The following is a 17179-nucleotide window of genomic DNA, read 5'->3' on the forward strand; positions in this document are numbered from 1 at the left end:
TTAGTGAACTCCAGGCACTAACCGTTCAAGAGCCATTTATACAAGTTCACGCCAACAGGGTCGTACTACGTACCAACCCCAAATTCATGCCCAAGGTGATATCGCAGTTCCACATGAATCACACTATTGAACTGCCCGTTTTCTTTCAAAACCCACAAACTATCGCAGAAAGAGCACTCCATACACTAGATGTGAAGAGAGCCCTTATGTACTATATCGACAGGACTAAGATCTTTAGGAAGACTAAACAACTTTTCGTTGCCTTTGCCCCACACCACAAAGGTAACGCTATCTCCAAAGCAGGTATAGCCAGATGGATCGTTAAATGTATTCAAATTTGCTATCAAAAGGCTAAACGCACATTAACGATTCCCCCACGAGCCCACTCAACACGCAAGTTAGGGGCCTCCATGGCTTTCCTGGGAAACATTCCTTTGCATGATATATGTAGAGCAGCCACCTGGTCCACTACACACACATTTACCAAACACTATTGTGTAGATGTGCAATCAAAACAGCAGGCAGCTGTAGGACAGGCTGTTCTCAAAACTCTTTTTCCGACCGCTGCAGCTGGCACTGGTAGCCGCCGCTAATAGGAGGTACTGCTATGTATTCTATGCACAGATATGAATTCAGCAGCCCACATGCCTCGAACTGAATATGCTACTTACCAGTATGCATCTGTTCTTGGCATATAGGGCTGCTGACATTCATATCGCCCTCCCTCCTCCCCGGCGCCTGTAGCAGCTGCAGCTCTCAGAATTACTGTAAGCATGGTCATCACTTTCTGTATCTACTCCATCACTGCCACAATGGCGAAAAACAATCTGAGGATGGAGAGGATGCCCATGCGCACTGTAGTCCAGGGGAGGAGTCACCTATCCCAGGATACTTCGAAGACTCTTCCAGGACAACAACGTGCAAACATCCGGACCCAACACTAGGCGGCGATCTATGCACAGATATGAATGTCAGCAGCCCTGCATGCCAAGAACAGATGCATACTGGTAAGTAGCATATTCAATTCTTTGTTCCCCATTCAAACATAGCAGCACTTCCTGTTTTCTGCTTCCTCTTCTGACAGCTATTCAATGAACCTAAGAATTACAGATCCATATGTCGCATAGCAGTCCTTTTCTCAACAGGTATTGCACTCTTTTTCAGTTCTCTCATGAGTTTGGTTATAGTTCTCCAGTTGTGTCTTCCCTCCAGTCTTTTCTTGACCCTTTTCATTTAAGTCAGATCATTCCAGAGCCCTCCATTCATCCTCATCTTTTGACTTCAGTCAAAATTACAGATTGTATTTTTTTTTATTCCTGGCAGCTTTTTTCTCCTTATTGTAGACTGAGTTCTTCTTAAGGGCATAGAGGCAGGGTTTATGCTTTTACTTTCTTTGCTGGTACTATAGATGTGAATTTAGAACATTAAAAAGTCAACACTTATGATACTATGTGAGAAAAATAACTACAAGCCACATGTACAGTTTGTCAGAGAACACCACCTTAAAATCCTCTTTCTTCTCAGATCTACCCTCTATCTTTGCAGCGAAAAGCCAAAGCTCTGTTGGTAAAAGTTCTGGACTCACTCCTTTGTCTAGTAATTTACAAAAAAGTACATAAGATCTATTAGAAGAATCTTTCTTCACCACATTCGTATTACAGTGGAAGTGTATCACAATGCATTTACAGCTTCACAACTAGAACATCACATTTCGTATAATGGGTACATTGGGGAACACTTGTTGTTTTTGTTTGCATGTATCTTGCTGTTAAGCAGATTATAATATTTCAGGAAAGTGAGGGTAGTGGGGTGCAGGCAAATGTTTCTCTCTTTTGTGTTTATCAAAAATAACTTTTCACAAAGAGATCAGTGTGTTGCAGATGATGGGCTCGATTGAAATGCTCATGTCAGTTCTTCTGAGTTTGAGCTTCCCTATAAAACCTAGAGCTCTGGTCAAATAGCTCCACGTATAAACATTGATTTAGTCCTGCTACTAGAGAGAGCCACCTCCCGAGGGAGGACACAATCAGGTTGCAAACTAAATTATTAATATGTGAATTTCACTCATTGTACCTACCAAAAACATGAATTTTCTTCTTTTGAGCACCAGAGTCTCTTCAAGTTGAATGATTCCATAGGGGATTATGACCCTCCTTTAGAGTTTGGTGAAACAGGAGCAGCACTTCGAATTGGCGGTGCACCTGCCCTGTTGAACACATGATTCTCCCTCTCTATGTAGAGTCGGTGGAAGCACCACATTTACACTTGCAGAGCCAACCCTAGCTCCCCTGCTGGTACCCTAAGACCTGTTGCCCTGTCTACCAAGTGGCTGCCAAGACACTGTAACAGATAGCCTTCACTCTTGAAGACGTGACTTCCATCACTTGTTTCATGCCATGCCTGGAGAGGAAAAATGCTAAATGGCTTCTTTAGGGAAGGAGAAAATGCTCTGTATGTCTGGGCATCTATTTTCTGTTCAGAGAAACCAAATTCCTGCAGTGTCTGGAGTGGAATAGTGGTCGAAGATACATTGGACTGGATTGTGGCCTGAGCAATCACCAGTTGCTGAGATTTCAAACATTCCTTCCATCACCTTGTTGTTTTTCTGATGGTTATTGTGCAGCCCCCACACTCAAGAAAATAATATGGGGAAATGGTCTGCAGAAACGAATATATAGATTGAAGTTGAGTCATAGTCCACTATTTGGTTGAGGACAACAAAATCATTAGTCTGCACCCAAAATAAGGGAATTGCTTTTAAACTATATATTATATCAAAAGGTCTTGACCCCTGTGAGACTGGGCACCATCTATGGTAGTGTGCCATGTTAGAGGGGCTGTCAGAAGTCGGGCACAGTGTTGCAGTGTTGCATGTCGGTGGTTATTATAAGACATACGTTTTCTGGAAATAAATCTTCCACCATAGAAATGACCCAGGAGTCTGCACACGTTTTCTGGAAATAAATCTTCCACCATAGAAATGACCCAGGAGTCTGCACATCCATTAAGAATCTTGTTGGTTGATGTTGAAAAAATAAACCATGTTCAGTGGGATCCATGGCAAGTAAACAGATCTCATGTTCTGGTTGTCCGCCTGATCCCCTTGCAAACCGGGGTGGATCTTTTAGGAGGTGCTGTTAATGACATTATGGTGGTCTAAAATATGGAACACCACGGAAAAGGTTTGTGTGTGTTAGAACCGGGGTCTCCAGTTGGCCAGAACCTGCGCCCTAGTCCAAGTAGGGACCACTGATTCCGACAAGGTAGCTTGGCACGAGGCAGGTAGGTGCACACAAGGCAATGTGTGAAGTAGTTGTGCAGCACACCCCCACACTGACACAGTAAAGCGCACACAATCAAGAGGACACCACTCCAATTTTAGGTAAGAAAACAAGTAGCTTTATCTACCTTCCTGTCAGATTTGAAAACAGTATAGTCCTCTCGGTATGCAAGGTGATAGGTTCGTCTACCATCAATTCTGTACAAGTAATCCTGCTCAGTGAGAGATTCAACATAGGCAATAACTCACATGTAGGGATTCAATACAGGCAATAACTCTCAGGCAGAGATTCAATACACTTCCAGGGAAGACATTATAGCAGAAAGCTTGCTACCCCCATGGTGACCTGGGGCGGCTATCTTCCTGCGGTATTCTGGCCCCAGGAGCCCCTGGGGCTAGCCCCGCTGTGTATATGACTCAGTCATCGACTAGACGGGGCCACAGCGCTCCCCAACTCCCAACTTCAGTTTTTCAGGAAGAGCTGGGGCAATGCGGCATATAGGCAGGTTCGTGCTGGGCCCGGTCTGTGCAGAACACCCCCCCGAGTCAGCCCCCGCGCGTCAGCCCGCTGCTCGCTACACGCGGGGCTTTTACCTGGGAGGGGCAGTTGGGTTCCCTGCCGTCCACGGGGCTCTCCGCTTCTGGGCAGACGGTCTGGCGGCTTCGGGGGCTCCCACACCTCTTGGAGCCCCTCTTGCGAGTGCCTCTCCCGAATGGTTCGGCGGCCGGGAACCAATCAGAGTGCGGCTTCCTGGGGGCACGGCTGGCACCCCAGTTGCCAGGCGACTCTCTGCTTTGCAAGCTCAGCGCGGCCTCGGCCCTCACTCCAACCCAGGAGGCCGTGGCAATGATCCTGGCCACAGCGCTTCTCAGGTTCCCAGCGCTCGCATGAAGTTTCCCAGCCAGCGGCGGTGAGTCCCCCCCGCCTAGCGCTTCTTCTCTTCCCAGCGCGGGGCCCGTGGCGGTAATCTTGGGCACAGGACGCTCTCTGACACAGCACCGAGCAGCACGTTCAGGTCCTGGGCCCACAGCGCTTCGCTGCCTCAGCGCTTGGGTTCCCTGGCAGGTTTTGGGCTACACAGCGCTTCGCTAGCACAGCGCTGGGGGTCACTTGCAGGGATTGGATTACACAGCACTTAGGATCAATGACAGACTCTGGATGCACAGTGCATCACAGTACCTTAAGGGGCCCCAGACAGCAACAGCGCTCTCGGGTTCACAACGCTCCGCAGTCACAGCGCTGGTGGTGGGTTTCAGGTGTCAGGCATACAACGCGTCCCAGTCACAGCGCTGATAATGGATCTCAGGTGTTAGTTGTAGAGGAAGGGAATATGGCAGTCCTGGAGCAGGCACCCTAGAGATGGTATTCCTGCTTCCCATCTTAAAGAGTAAGGTCTGCGGGCAGGCAGGGTAACTCATCTAACTTGGGGCAGCAGTTCCTAGGACCAGTCAGCCTCAGTAGTGTAGCAATACCCCTAGCTAAGCATCCTTCACTCCAGCGGAGGGTCCCCAGGTCCAGTAGTGTAACTAACTTATCAGGTTCCCTCCTTTCCTTTTATACCCCTAGGTCAGGTGACCTTCAAAAAAGGCGGCAAGATGGGGGTTTGGAAGGCTGTAGAAGAATCTGGGGACTCTGTGGTGTATGACTATGGTGACAAGAAGCGGGACGGTCAAGGTTACAGTAGCATTCAGTCCCAGCCTTATTCCAACTACTAGTGCGCAGATAGGACAGTGGCCTCACCGCAGTAGCAGGGGCCTGCGGCAACCATATTGTTAGGAGAGAGCACCTGCACCTCAGCACTGTTTAGCATTGGTAAGGCGCCCAGAGTTCTATGTCCAGCAAAAAATGGCGGTCAATAACGAGGCAAAAAGGGGAAAACATGTAGGGGAAGAACACCCTAGGGCTGACAGGTCTAACAGTGTGTAATAAAAGATGCATTGACAAAATGTGGCATGTTGTGGGTTAATTTCTAAACATCCAATAAGAGGACTGACTACCTTTATCACTTGTCTATTTTGTTCTGAAAACTCTGAATATTCTGACAAACCAAAACTTTAAAGACAGCAGGTTTATACCAGTGTGTTGTTGTGTGGCCCAGGAACATTATAATAACTTTTCTTGCTTGTAGTCTCTCTACATTCTCACGTAATAAGCAGATAAGTTGATATGTTTTCCAAGTTGTATTTTAGAGTACCTGTAGCATAAAGTTTGATAAATGATGTGGAAATAATTCTTTTTTTTTTCATCCACCAGGTAGTCCAAGTTTGGCTGATCATTTCAACACTGCACTAAGTATTTCTGGTTCACCTCCAAGGGTCCGGCCAGTGTATACAAAAAAAGGTTTAGAGGACTTGACGGAACTTAAAGAATATATGTTTGGAGGTAGGTCCTGCTTTAGCAAAATAAGCTATATAGGGAAGTGTATGAGAACCTATTATTTTTTATGATTCCCTCAAGTATTAAATTAGGGTTTTCGAAGTATGTGCTGCAAAAGCATAATTTTGGTAAGTTCATGATTGATGTTCACATAGTTTGCAGGATTTTCCCACTTTGCCTCCTCTACTGTGTACACGGGGCTCATCAAGAAGAAGAACATAGAGAACAGAAAACAGGATGCAAAAGAAAAGAGAAGACACCCAGATGAAATGGCAAGAGAAGAACAGGTAGGGAATAGAGTAGAGAAATCATGATGTGCATGCAAGAGCAAAAGGGAGGAAGAGGACAGGCAGTGTGAGACTGGTGGGATGGCGACTGGTAAGATGATTAGTTAGAAGTGTGGGACAGCAAAGAGGGAGGTAACGGAGGGCAAGAAAGAGAGATCAAAAAGTAACAAAGGGAAAAAGTGAATAAAGAAGAGTGAGGAAAGGGGAAGAGTGCACAAGGATAGGAGGAGGGAAGGTGAAAGCGCTGAAGGAGATGACAGAAAAGATGGCTGGAGAAAGAAAAGAAGGATGGAAGACGTCACTTGAAGACCATTAAGCAGAGACATACCAATCATTAGCGAAGCAGCTGCTGTGGCACCGGTGCACAGGGTTGTGACTGGCTCACTGCATCCGCATCACATCTTTGTAATACCTACCAGGGGTGCACAGAGGCCAAAGTTCTTTGCTTGCATTGGAACATATGTCACTCTAGTCATAATAATTAGGTGGGAAGATTTTTATACACATAGCTTTCCTTTGCGATCAGCTCGACCCTTGCAAAGTTATAGTGTTCAATTTTGCATCTCATGCATAATTTTAATAGTTTCTGTGAGAAATATGCCTGAACTGTACGACAAAACTACATTAAAGAAATGAAAATGATAGCTACTGCATTTCAACCGTATGCAGTTAACTTTTGATGTTCGTTTTCAAGTGTCCACTGTAAATTCTTCAGTGCCCCCTTTTACTCTTTCAGTGTTACATTTTCTACCTGCTAGCCTTCCCTTAAATGAGACCCCTGTGTGGAGAACTAAGTCTTGTTATTGTTTTGTTTCTGTTGGGACCACTACCCAATCAGAGAACACCGAGACACAGGTGGTCCTTCGGCTCCCATCACTCTTCCTGGGTGGACCATGCTTGTATTCCTCTGGTAGAAGGCGTTGCAAACATCCGAGCAACAGCAACTACCCAGGCAATAGCTGCCCTGAAGGAGACACTGCAACTTCCAGCTGCCCGAAACACAGTGCAGATGGCAGATGTTCAGAGTAGCTGCAGACAGCCCAGACCACTGCACACTTATTTTTAGGTATCTCCCGGGAACCATCTATGACCAGGCTCATATCTTAGTCATTGAGATTAGGTTGTGTAGGGGGTGAATAGCACATCTTCCAAATAACAAAGTGGTGGGCAGCTGGGTGGAGGAGTGAGATGAAGCACACACAAGGTGATGGGAGGAATGCTTGCAAAAAGTCTAACCACTGGCAATTACTCGGGGTAGCACTCCTGCAGGAAAGTGGGTTTCTGTTGCAGTAACCCCCCCCCCCCCACACTTTTTGCCACACTCCTGATGCACTTTTTCTTGGGGTGCCCTGGGTCCCTGACAATCAGGTTCCCAGGGCCTCTGTTCTTTCCCCAAAACAAACCCAATTGGCATCTCTGGCCCCATGTCAGCCCCTGGCAAATGGTACCACAGGTACCCAGGGCACTGTGACCAGAGAAGGCCTCTAGGGGCTGCAGCACTTGTTGTGCCACCCTTAGAGGTCCTGTACCCAGACACTCACACACTGCCTTTGCAGGCTGCATGTCTTGGTGCAGAACAAAGTGAAGAGTCGACATGGCACACATTCCTGTGTGCCATGCCCATAAACCACTGCCCTGGCATACATCAGCCACCCCTCTAGCTGGGTGCCCTATGCCAGTAGTGATGGTACAGGTGCATGAGCCCTGTACCTCTACAGTGCCCACGTCCATTTCTGGGCACTGTAAGTGCAGTGCTGCTATTAAAGAGTATATTACGAACTCCACAGCACCAAAATGGCTACACTGAAGACTGGGAAGTTTGGTATCAAACTTCACAGCCCATTAAACCCACACTGATGCCAGTGTGGGATTTAATGTAAAATACACAACAGAGGGCATCTTAGAGATGCCCCCTGAAATTCGACCAACTACTGACTGACTACCTGACTGAATGGCTGCTTAGGCTGCCACCACCAGAAATGTTTCTGGACCCCTGATTCGAGAGCCTGCCGCTCTCAGGGTCCTGAAACAATGCACGTCCTGGTACGAGGTGCCAAGCCTCCTCCCCCAGGATGGGCAGGGTTCATGAAGGAGAGACTTCAAAGGCCTGTTGCCTTTGTGAGCCTTTCCAGACAATTTCCTGCTTTCAGCAACTGGTCCCCACTGGTTAAACCCCCCCCCCCCCACACTTTGGGTGGGAGAACTGGTGGTAAAAACAAGTGAGGAAGGGAGGTGTGCCCACCTCTGCCTGCTCCACCCCTCAGGTACCGGTGGCGAGGTGAAGCACAACCTCTAGTCCCCACCATCTTGAGGATGGGGGGGACCCAGCCAACCAGGGACAGCCTCCAGCCCCCCTCCCACAGGAGAGTGGCAGAATAGGGGGTGTACCCACCCCAGGGAAGGGACCCATTGGTCCTTGCCCTTTACCTACCTGTAACGCCCCTAAATTTTTAGGTGGCACCCTGAACCTTACTTCCTTAGATTAGAAACCACAAGAAAAGAAGAAGAACTGAAGAGCTGTGCAGAGCTAAGAAGAGGACGATGCCCACTGACTTGTTCCCAGCCATACAGGCCTGTCTCCCCTCAAACCAGCTTCTGCGAAATCCTGGCTTGTTCTGCAGCCAGCAACCTCACAAACCCCGGAGGACCTGCCTGCCTTCACTTCAAGGACTCTATCTTCTGAGAACACCGGACGTGTTTAAATTGCAGCTTCTGGTGCCAGCCAGAGACCGTGAATCCAGCACACTCTTCACCCACCGACCGCAGCCCGAGCGGACCAACACCACAAGAAGGTTCCCCCTGCTATCCTGACCCGCGTTCCGGCGACCCCTGAACTGCCTCAAGCCGACGCCTGCAGCCTCAATCCAGAGGACCACCCCTACCGCGACCAGAGCAGGTAAGGAGATCAGACGTCCCAAGGCACCCCTGCACCTGACGCCCCACGGCCTTGTGTGCCCAAACCAACGGTGCCTAACCAACCCACGACATCCCAACTTACCCCTCGAAGTGGTGGTCGCACCCAGAAGATACTCGTCCCGGGGCCTGCAGTTTTTCTTTGTTCCGGAGGTTCTCCATTGGAAACAACACGGCACCCGACCTCAAAACAGCACCCTGCACCCGGTCACCCTAGTGCCGCTGAAGGTGCACCTTTGATGCTATTTTGCTCCCCAACTTGCCCTGAGCTAAACCCTAGGGGCTTTGCTCCCGCAGCCGTGTGGCCTGCTAGCCAGCAGCCACCAACTGGAAGCCCCCTATCCTCCGTAGGGTAACATTGGGCCTCAACACACAGCACCCGGCCCCCCTAGTGCCGCTGAGGGTGCAATCTCAGTGCATCACTGACCCTGGTGGACCCCTGAGTCTAACCCCAGAACCTTAACTCCCACAGTCATTTACTTACCTGCAAACCGATAACCTGTTTTTCTTCCATAGAATAACATTGACAATTTTCTTACGAGAAAACGACTAAGTGTGGATTTTGAAAACTTGAAATATTCCTAAATAACCAAAACGCATTTTCACAACTGTTTTCAGGAACTGTCCCAGTGGTGAATCGAGTCATCCAGCACTGAGTTAGAAAAAGTATTGTAAAAGTTACTTACCTGCAATTTATTGTAGAAGCTCATTCATTTCAATGTGGAGATTTGAAATCTGAAAATATTCTTTAAAAATCACATGCATAACAAAAACGTATTTTCTCAACTGTTTTCAGGAAATGTCCCAGTGCTGAATCTAGGCATCCAGCACTGAGTTAGAAAAAGTAACGTAAAAGTAACTTGCCTGCAATTTGTTGAAAAAGCCTATTCATTTCAATGTACTGCATTTGCTAAGTGTTGCATACTACTGCTTCCCTGTAAATCAAACAAAATACAATTCCTATTGCATTTTTCAACTGTTCCTCTGCCTACCTTTGGGGACTCTTGGACTCTATACACACTGTACCTCCCTTTGGTGCAGTATATATAGAGCCAGTTTCTTACAACTCCAACCCATCAGTCATTTGCTCACAATTCCCGCTCAGTTTGACCCTGTTGCTCATGGGAAAGTCCAGCCGGAACTGCTGTGCCAAGTCCTCATTTTACCAGAACCTAAGCAATCCAGGACCGGTTTTGCCCGAGTTATAGGCTCTTATGAGGAGTGAGATGACCAAGAGATCATGCATCCTGGATGAGCAACAGCTGTCTGAAGCTCAGCTTGGAGAAGACAGAAGTCCTCATCCTCGAACCCACCCCCTCAGCATGGGACAACACCTGGTGGCCACCACCCTGGCAAACCCTCACTCCCACGGACCACGCCCAGGATCTCAGCATCATACTCGACTCCTCCCTCACCACGACCAGACAGATCAATGCTGTCTCCTCCACGTGCTTTAACACTCTCTGCATCCTTCGCAAGACCTTCAAGTGGATCTCCCCCCCCCCCCCCCTGCCCACTCCCCCCCGAATCCAGAAAGACCGTCACCCACAAAATCATATCAAGCAGACTGGAATACCGAAATGCCCTCTACACTGGAATCAACAAATCCCTGCTTCGGAAACTCCAGACCATCCAGAACACCGCTGCCAGACTCATCCTCGGCATCCCACGGGATGACACATCACCCAGCACCCACGAGACCTCCAGTGGCTCCCTGTCGATAGGAGAGTAACCTTCAAGCTACTCACTCACGCTTACTAATCCTTCCACAAAATCGGACCCCAATACCTCAACGCAAGAGTCTCCTTCCATATACCCAAGAGAAACCTTTGCTCCGCCAGCCTCCTCAAAACCCCGCACATCTGCAGAGCGGGCAGAAGAGCCTCCTCCTACATAGCGGCAAAAACCTGGAACGAGCTCCCGCTCAACATCAGACGTTCCCCCCACTCTGCACACCTTCAGGAAGAGCCTCAAGTAAGAGACTCAGCCATGATTTGCTTTGGGAGTTTGTGAATGCCCACCACCTTGTGAGTTTTGAGGCATTCACAAACTCCCTTCTAGCCCTTTTCTTCCTTGAAAGTAGTTAGATATAGGGCGAAAAATGGAATACCCCCAAAACTTTTTGCGGGGAAAGGATGCCCCTATCTGTGACTACCTAACAGACTAGTCAATCCCTCAAGTGAGGGGTAGAACCGCATTCCTCATAGTCTCGAATCTTGGCAGCTTGGCTCCTGATTTTCCCGAGAAGGGTTAGTTCGACATTCCCCGGGAATATATGGACTTATTAAAGGATTTCAAAATATCTTGCTTAGGACAATATTTTAATATTCAAGCTTTTCCAAGTATTTCTTATCCAAGTCAGGAGTCAGCAATTACTAGCTCTTTTCCCTGCATCCCCATGCTCTCGGCTTTCGCCCACCTTACAACCTCCCTCGCCTTTAGCTGAGTGCCAATGATTCAGTTTTAACCAATACCAGTGAAAGGTCTAAAATGTATCGTTAATTTTGGGCTTTTGACAGGGGTAGAGGCACAGTAAGCATACCTCTAGGCTGATGAGGTTGGTTTTTAATTTATTTTCTTTCCATATAGGTTGTGACCCTGATCAACAAACTATAGTGAGACAATTTCAGACCATATGAATGAAGTCTGTATCTACTAGACACATCTAGGACACCTTTTATGTTCGATACCCTCAGTGTTGTTCAGTTTGTGGGATGTTTGGTCGTGTGCAAAATATGGAGTTGCAATAATTTGAATCTAGTGTTCCTGGATCCCTTATGGGGGTATACCAATATGATTTCCAATTCTTTGTTCCCAAAATCACTACCTATTTTCACTTCTAATGCTGTTTTTAGGTTTGTCCAGCTATATTTAGTCATTGAAAGGAGGGTCTTATAGAGCCATGAAATCAATCTGTGTCCACTCCCAAATGTAAGGAGAACCTGTAACACAACTTAAGCATTTGTGGCTCTGGTAGGCCTGTCCCCAGGCCTTTCGTGTGGATTGCACCCTAGCTCAATATGTTAAAAACTGATTCTGCAGTAGCCCTTCTTCCTCAGTCATGGTAAGCTCTTAATTACTCCAGAATCGTAAAAGTCACCTACTATAAGCACACTGATGTCCTTCCATTCTGTCATTATGGGGGTTGCATCCCCCCCCTTGACGGTTGGTGAAAATCAGTGGTGAGGAGAAAGCATATTTAGGACTTTGCTACATTTTCTTAACAACTTACCACCAACATTGCAGGGCCATATATAAGTGAGCTTAGTTTTCCTCTCGGGTCCCTTTGAGAAACTTACCAGCATTGTGACCTGTGCTCATGTGGCTCTCCCAGTGTCTCTATTTCCGCCAGCTGTATCCCTTCGACCCATCTAGCCATCCACTGCAGTTGTGCAACCAGTTAATATCACTCTTAATCAGTGGCTCCTAAGCCCTCTTCTCTTGTTGGAAGCTGCAGTATTCAAAATGATGCTCTCTGCCTGCCCGACTCAGATTAAATCCTTAAGTAACATGTGCAATGTCTTGAACCAAGTAATTGAGATCTAGATCGGGAGGTTAGCAAAATAATACAACACTCTTGGTAATATTACCATTTTGGACAACACAATCTTGCCCATTATTGATCATTTAAGTGTGTGCAGGAAGTCCACTTTCTCTCTAGCAATCTTAGCGCACTGCCCAGGTTCCCTAATGCCCTACTTGCTGTGATAAATTAATTTTTTTTAATTGGTTATATTATTACGTTTTTCAGCACGAAAAAACGAACTGTACAAACATGCCATCAATTTCCTATTTATATAGCAGTGCCACTGTTAATAATTTCCTGTTCCCTGCAAGATGCCAAGGAGGCATATGTGTGGAGTGCATTCCACATGCTCTAAAACCATGGTGCATAGTGCCATTGTTACCTGTGTCCGGAACTGCCGTACCGGGGCGCAGAGCCAGCCAAGAAGCACGAAGTAGGTGTCTAGCACACCACATCGGGTGCATTTTGTGTCGCTCCATAGCCCATATCTAAACAGTCTGGCTGAGGTGTAGTACATCTGCTGGAGGTATTTGAAGTGGATTATGGCAAAATTTCAGTTTGGTGTGAGTATTCCTTTCAGTGTACAGCAGAACCTCCAGTCATCTAATGTTAAAGGTGTGTTGAGGGCAGTGTTCCATTTTTCCATGTCTGAGTTTGTGGCTAAGTGCCTATCCCCTCGTGCTGCATTATATAATCGTATGATGAGCTTTCTACGCGTAGGGCTTGTGAGCAATAGTTTGAGCGCATCTAGTGTGGGAGGCACTTCTGGGAACAGGGTATAGTTTCCTCATGGCTGTTGTGAGATGATAGTATGTGAACAGTAATGGCGTTTGGTGTTGAGAGTTTTGGATCTGCTCCAGAGTGATAAACTGTCCCTCTGGGTAGACATCATCCATGGTCTTTATCCCGGCCTTATCAAACATAGCCATCTCTCCTGTTTCGTGTGTAACTGATCTGTTTGGGTGGAATCTTAGTGGGAGTGCAAGAGCATATAGTGGAAGCGTACCAGCCCGTGCTCCCAGTACATATCACACGTGTATGGTGCAGTTAATATTGTTAATTTCTCCTCTTGATGCATCCGTTCGCCTATGTGTCAGTATGGCGTTAAGAGGGGTAAGGTTGAGCATCATCCGCTTCCACTGTTTGATGCGGTGTGTGTGCGCATGTTGATTGTCCCAATAGTGCGCAAATTGTGCTTGAGCACAAAGATAGTAAAGGTCTGGTGCCCCGAATTCGCCCTGTGCAAATGGGAGTGTCAGTTTGTCCCATCCTATCCTGGGTTGTTTTCTTGGCCAAGCCAGTGTGATCATATGTGACCGTAGAATTCGGAAGAAGTGTTGTGGTAGTGAAACAGGGATGTTGGTGAATAAATATAAGAACTTGGGGAGTAGTATCATCTTCATTATTGGCACTCTATCTGCCAAAGAGAATGGCATTCAAGACCGTCCAGCCACCTGTTCTTCTAGTTTCATTACAGCCTTCCCATAGTTCTAGCGGAATACCTGGTCAGGGTCCCTGTGAATCCAGATCCCTAAATATGTGACCGAGCCATTACTCTATTCAGGGGGGAAATCCATGGAGTGTGGTTATGTGCACAGAGCCAGAGGGAGTACGTCTGATTTCGCCAAAATGATACTCCGTCCTGAGCATCAATCAAAACGTGTGTACTCACGGAGTACAGGTGCTAAGTGTTGGGTAGGGTTGTGGATATACAATACTATATCGTCCATGTAGAGGGATAGACTGATTGGCCGTAGCCCAAAGCGCAATGCAGAGTTCATATGTCGTTGCCGGTTAATGGATGCCAGGGGTTCTAGCACTAGTATAAATAGGATTGGAGATAAGGGGTATTCTCACCGTGTGTTGTTACATATCGGCAGTAGGTCTGATGGGTGACCATTGACTTGCACACAGGTTAGTGAAGAGCAGTTGTATCCATCGCAGAAAGGCCTCAGGTATCCCCATTCGGCTCAGTATGTCAAACAGATAGCCCTATTCGATGCAGTGAAATGCCTTAGCAATGTCTAGTAGCACTGCTGCTGTTTCCATGGAGGGTTGAGGTGATGTAAGAGGGCAAAGAGTGTTTGTAAGTTATGCGTCATGGATCGGGTGGGGATAAAGCCCGATTGATCTTGTAAAACCAGATTTGTCATTAGTGGCTAGAGCCTAGTGGCCAAGACTCTTTGCGTCTGTGTTGATTAACGATAGTGGTCTATATGATTCACAGTAGTCATGGAGTTTGTCTGGTTTTATCAGTGTGATAATGAGAGCTTATTGGAGAGAAGGATGAAGTATCATTTTTTTGTGTAGGCCTCTTCATATAGTGCTTGGAGGTGAGGTGAGGCAGGTCTACATATTCTTTATAGAATTCGCCTGGAAGGCCATCCTGGCCTAGTGCTTTGCCGTTAGGGAGGGAGCGTAATGATCCCAGAGTTTCCTGCTCTGTGAACAGTTGTACAAGGCATTCGTGTTGGCCAAGGGAGAGCCATGCCAAGGCCACATCCTTCAAGTACTCAGATGTTTCAGCTGCTCTGGCCGAGTTTTTGGTGGCATATAGGCCTGCATAGAATTCAGAGAAGGCAGATATTTCCGATGTACTATATTCGTCCTCCCCTGTGGGGTCTATAATTTTGACAACATGATCCGGTCGCTAGGGTATGGGCCGGTTGGTCGGCCGCCCTCCCCGTATGACCTTGCCTCATGGCGTGTAGATAGGTGATGTTGTTCGCTCTCCGACATTTCATGATAAGCTGTTATATCCTCTCTGACTGCAAAACCGGTGTCAGCAGCGTACGACCTTTCAAGTGTTTGCAGCGTGTGTTCAATCTTATACAATTGTGTGCGGATGTATTTAAGGACACCGGCATGCAGTCTGATGCATATCCCACAAATTGTCACCTTCAAGGCTTCCCAGAGTGTCTATTTCCTCCACTTATCCTCCATTTTCCCCAAAATTTCTATAATGGCCGCTCGCAGATTTTCATGATATGCTTGGTGTAGTAGTTCTGATGCATGGAATTTCCATGTAAACTGTGTGGGGATGTGTGGGTACCGACACTGTTAGTCGCACCAGAGCATGATCCCATTGCGGTTTTCCTAAATGTCACACCTCGGCTGTCCAAGAGTGCTCCTCCCGAGTCGCTAGCCAGTAAACCAATCAAGACAAGGAACCATGGACCAAGGAGATAACCGTTCCCTCTAGTTTGTCAAAGTTTCGCATCCCCCACCGGTTCACCAAGCCATACTCTGTCATACCATCACGCGATATCGCGGCTGATTGCTTGTCATGTCCGTCTGTTCATGCCGGCCTATCTAATAATGGGTCCTGGTGCGTGTTTAGGTAACCTTCCCGAATGATGGGGGAGGAGTGCAAGGAGTGTAACCGGTTCCAGAGGTGCATATAAAAGGCCTGATCATCTATATTGGGACCATAGACATTAACCAAGGCTGCAAGTGTCCCCTGAAATATGGCATATCTGCCCTAGTTATCCGTCTCAGTGTGGACAGCAGTAAATGGCACTCCTATTTTTAGGTCTCGGCTAGGCAGCGCATGCGCTGTCTCGTCGAGAGATGCTATATACAGTATAGTGGGGTAAGCTCTGCCCACTTTCCGCCTATCTTCTTGATTGGCCGAAATCTTAAATGCTGCAATCTGATTGGTTTTTGGCAACTTAATTCCGCCTCCTGACGGCCATGTCGTCATTTTTCTCCTTCCATAGCTATCGGCCCCTTTACTTTTAAAACTCTTTTGTTCGCCTGCCTCCCCCCCCCCCCCCCCAGTCCGTAAGTTCTCTGCTCCCCACCACCCCCCACCCACTCCCGTTTGTGCCTTCTTGAACATTCGCATTTTTGTTAACAATGCAATAGGGCACGCGTAAATACGAGTCCTATTGCATTTGTAAAGGCTTCTTTTCTGCTGGGATTGGCTGCGTGAGTTCGCGCTATATTTTGCCTGACCTGTCCAGACTCTCGCATGCGCCCGATGCTTGACATCGAACGCATGCGCGCCAAACTAATGACTCTGTTAATGGCCCTCTGTGCTTGCTTTTTCCATATGCCGCTGTTTTAAAATAGTATCGAAAGCATGTGCTGTTTGCCTTCTGTCAGTGCGAATATACAATCAGCCACAGGTTTCAAGCAACTTCGTTGATTTTCCATAATTCCATCCAATATTCCTTCGGCTCAAAAACAGCCTGCCTAATCAGCAAAGATTCATTCAGCCGGGCAGAGTGCGGGTGAGTGGAATGCAAGGCTCCGAGAGTGTGTCCTGGCCAAGCGGCCCCTAATTCACACTCTAGGCACTTCTGGGGGTAATGCCAGCTGCTGCCACGGAGGATCAGATGTCTCTGTGATGGTCAGTGTGTATGTCAAATCTCCTCACAGCGCAAGTAACTGCGATGACGTGTGAGAGTCGGCGTACGTGTACTGGAGTGAGTCTGTGTCAGAACGTGTGAGTATGAAGGATGATGCGAAAATCTGAGAGTTAGACGGCGTGGATTTGTGAAATGGGAGGGTGCAAGCTGCCTCGTGATTCGAGCCCCAGCACTCGTGCTTTCTTTTTTTTACAAATTAACCACTGCCGCCATATGTGCACTAGCTCCATTGGCAGCTCTGGACATTAGCCACATCCTCTGCCCACTTTCATGGTTAGAAATTTGTTCTATTGTAGGCGGCTAACAGGAGAGAGAGCGCCGGAAGGTGGGTGACTTATAATGCGTGTGTATAAGTGTGCTAATCACTGAGGTTGTGCATCTGAGAGGGAGTGTGTGTCTGTGTGTGTGTGTACACATCAAGTG

The 17179-nt window shown here is 47.4% G+C and overlaps 1 protein-coding gene across 2 annotated transcripts in view; it reads left to right on the forward strand.

Moving 5' to 3' along the window:
- Positions 1-17179, forward strand: part of LOC146858992 (schlafen family member 13-like) — a 259943-nt gene that overhangs the window by 98902 nt on the left and 143862 nt on the right. For both annotated transcript variants that reach the window (XM_085649638.1, XM_085649637.1), the window contains exon 3: positions 5535-5663. In XM_085649638.1, the coding sequence (XP_085505764.1) occupies positions 5535-5663 (129 nt within the window). The remainder of the gene's footprint in view (positions 1-5534; positions 5664-17179) is intronic.

Source organism: Triturus cristatus, chromosome 3_2 (genome assembly GCF_964204655.1).
Source record: "Triturus cristatus chromosome 3_2, aTriCri1.1, whole genome shotgun sequence".
Classification (NCBI taxonomy): domain Eukaryota; kingdom Metazoa; phylum Chordata; class Amphibia; order Caudata; family Salamandridae; genus Triturus; species Triturus cristatus.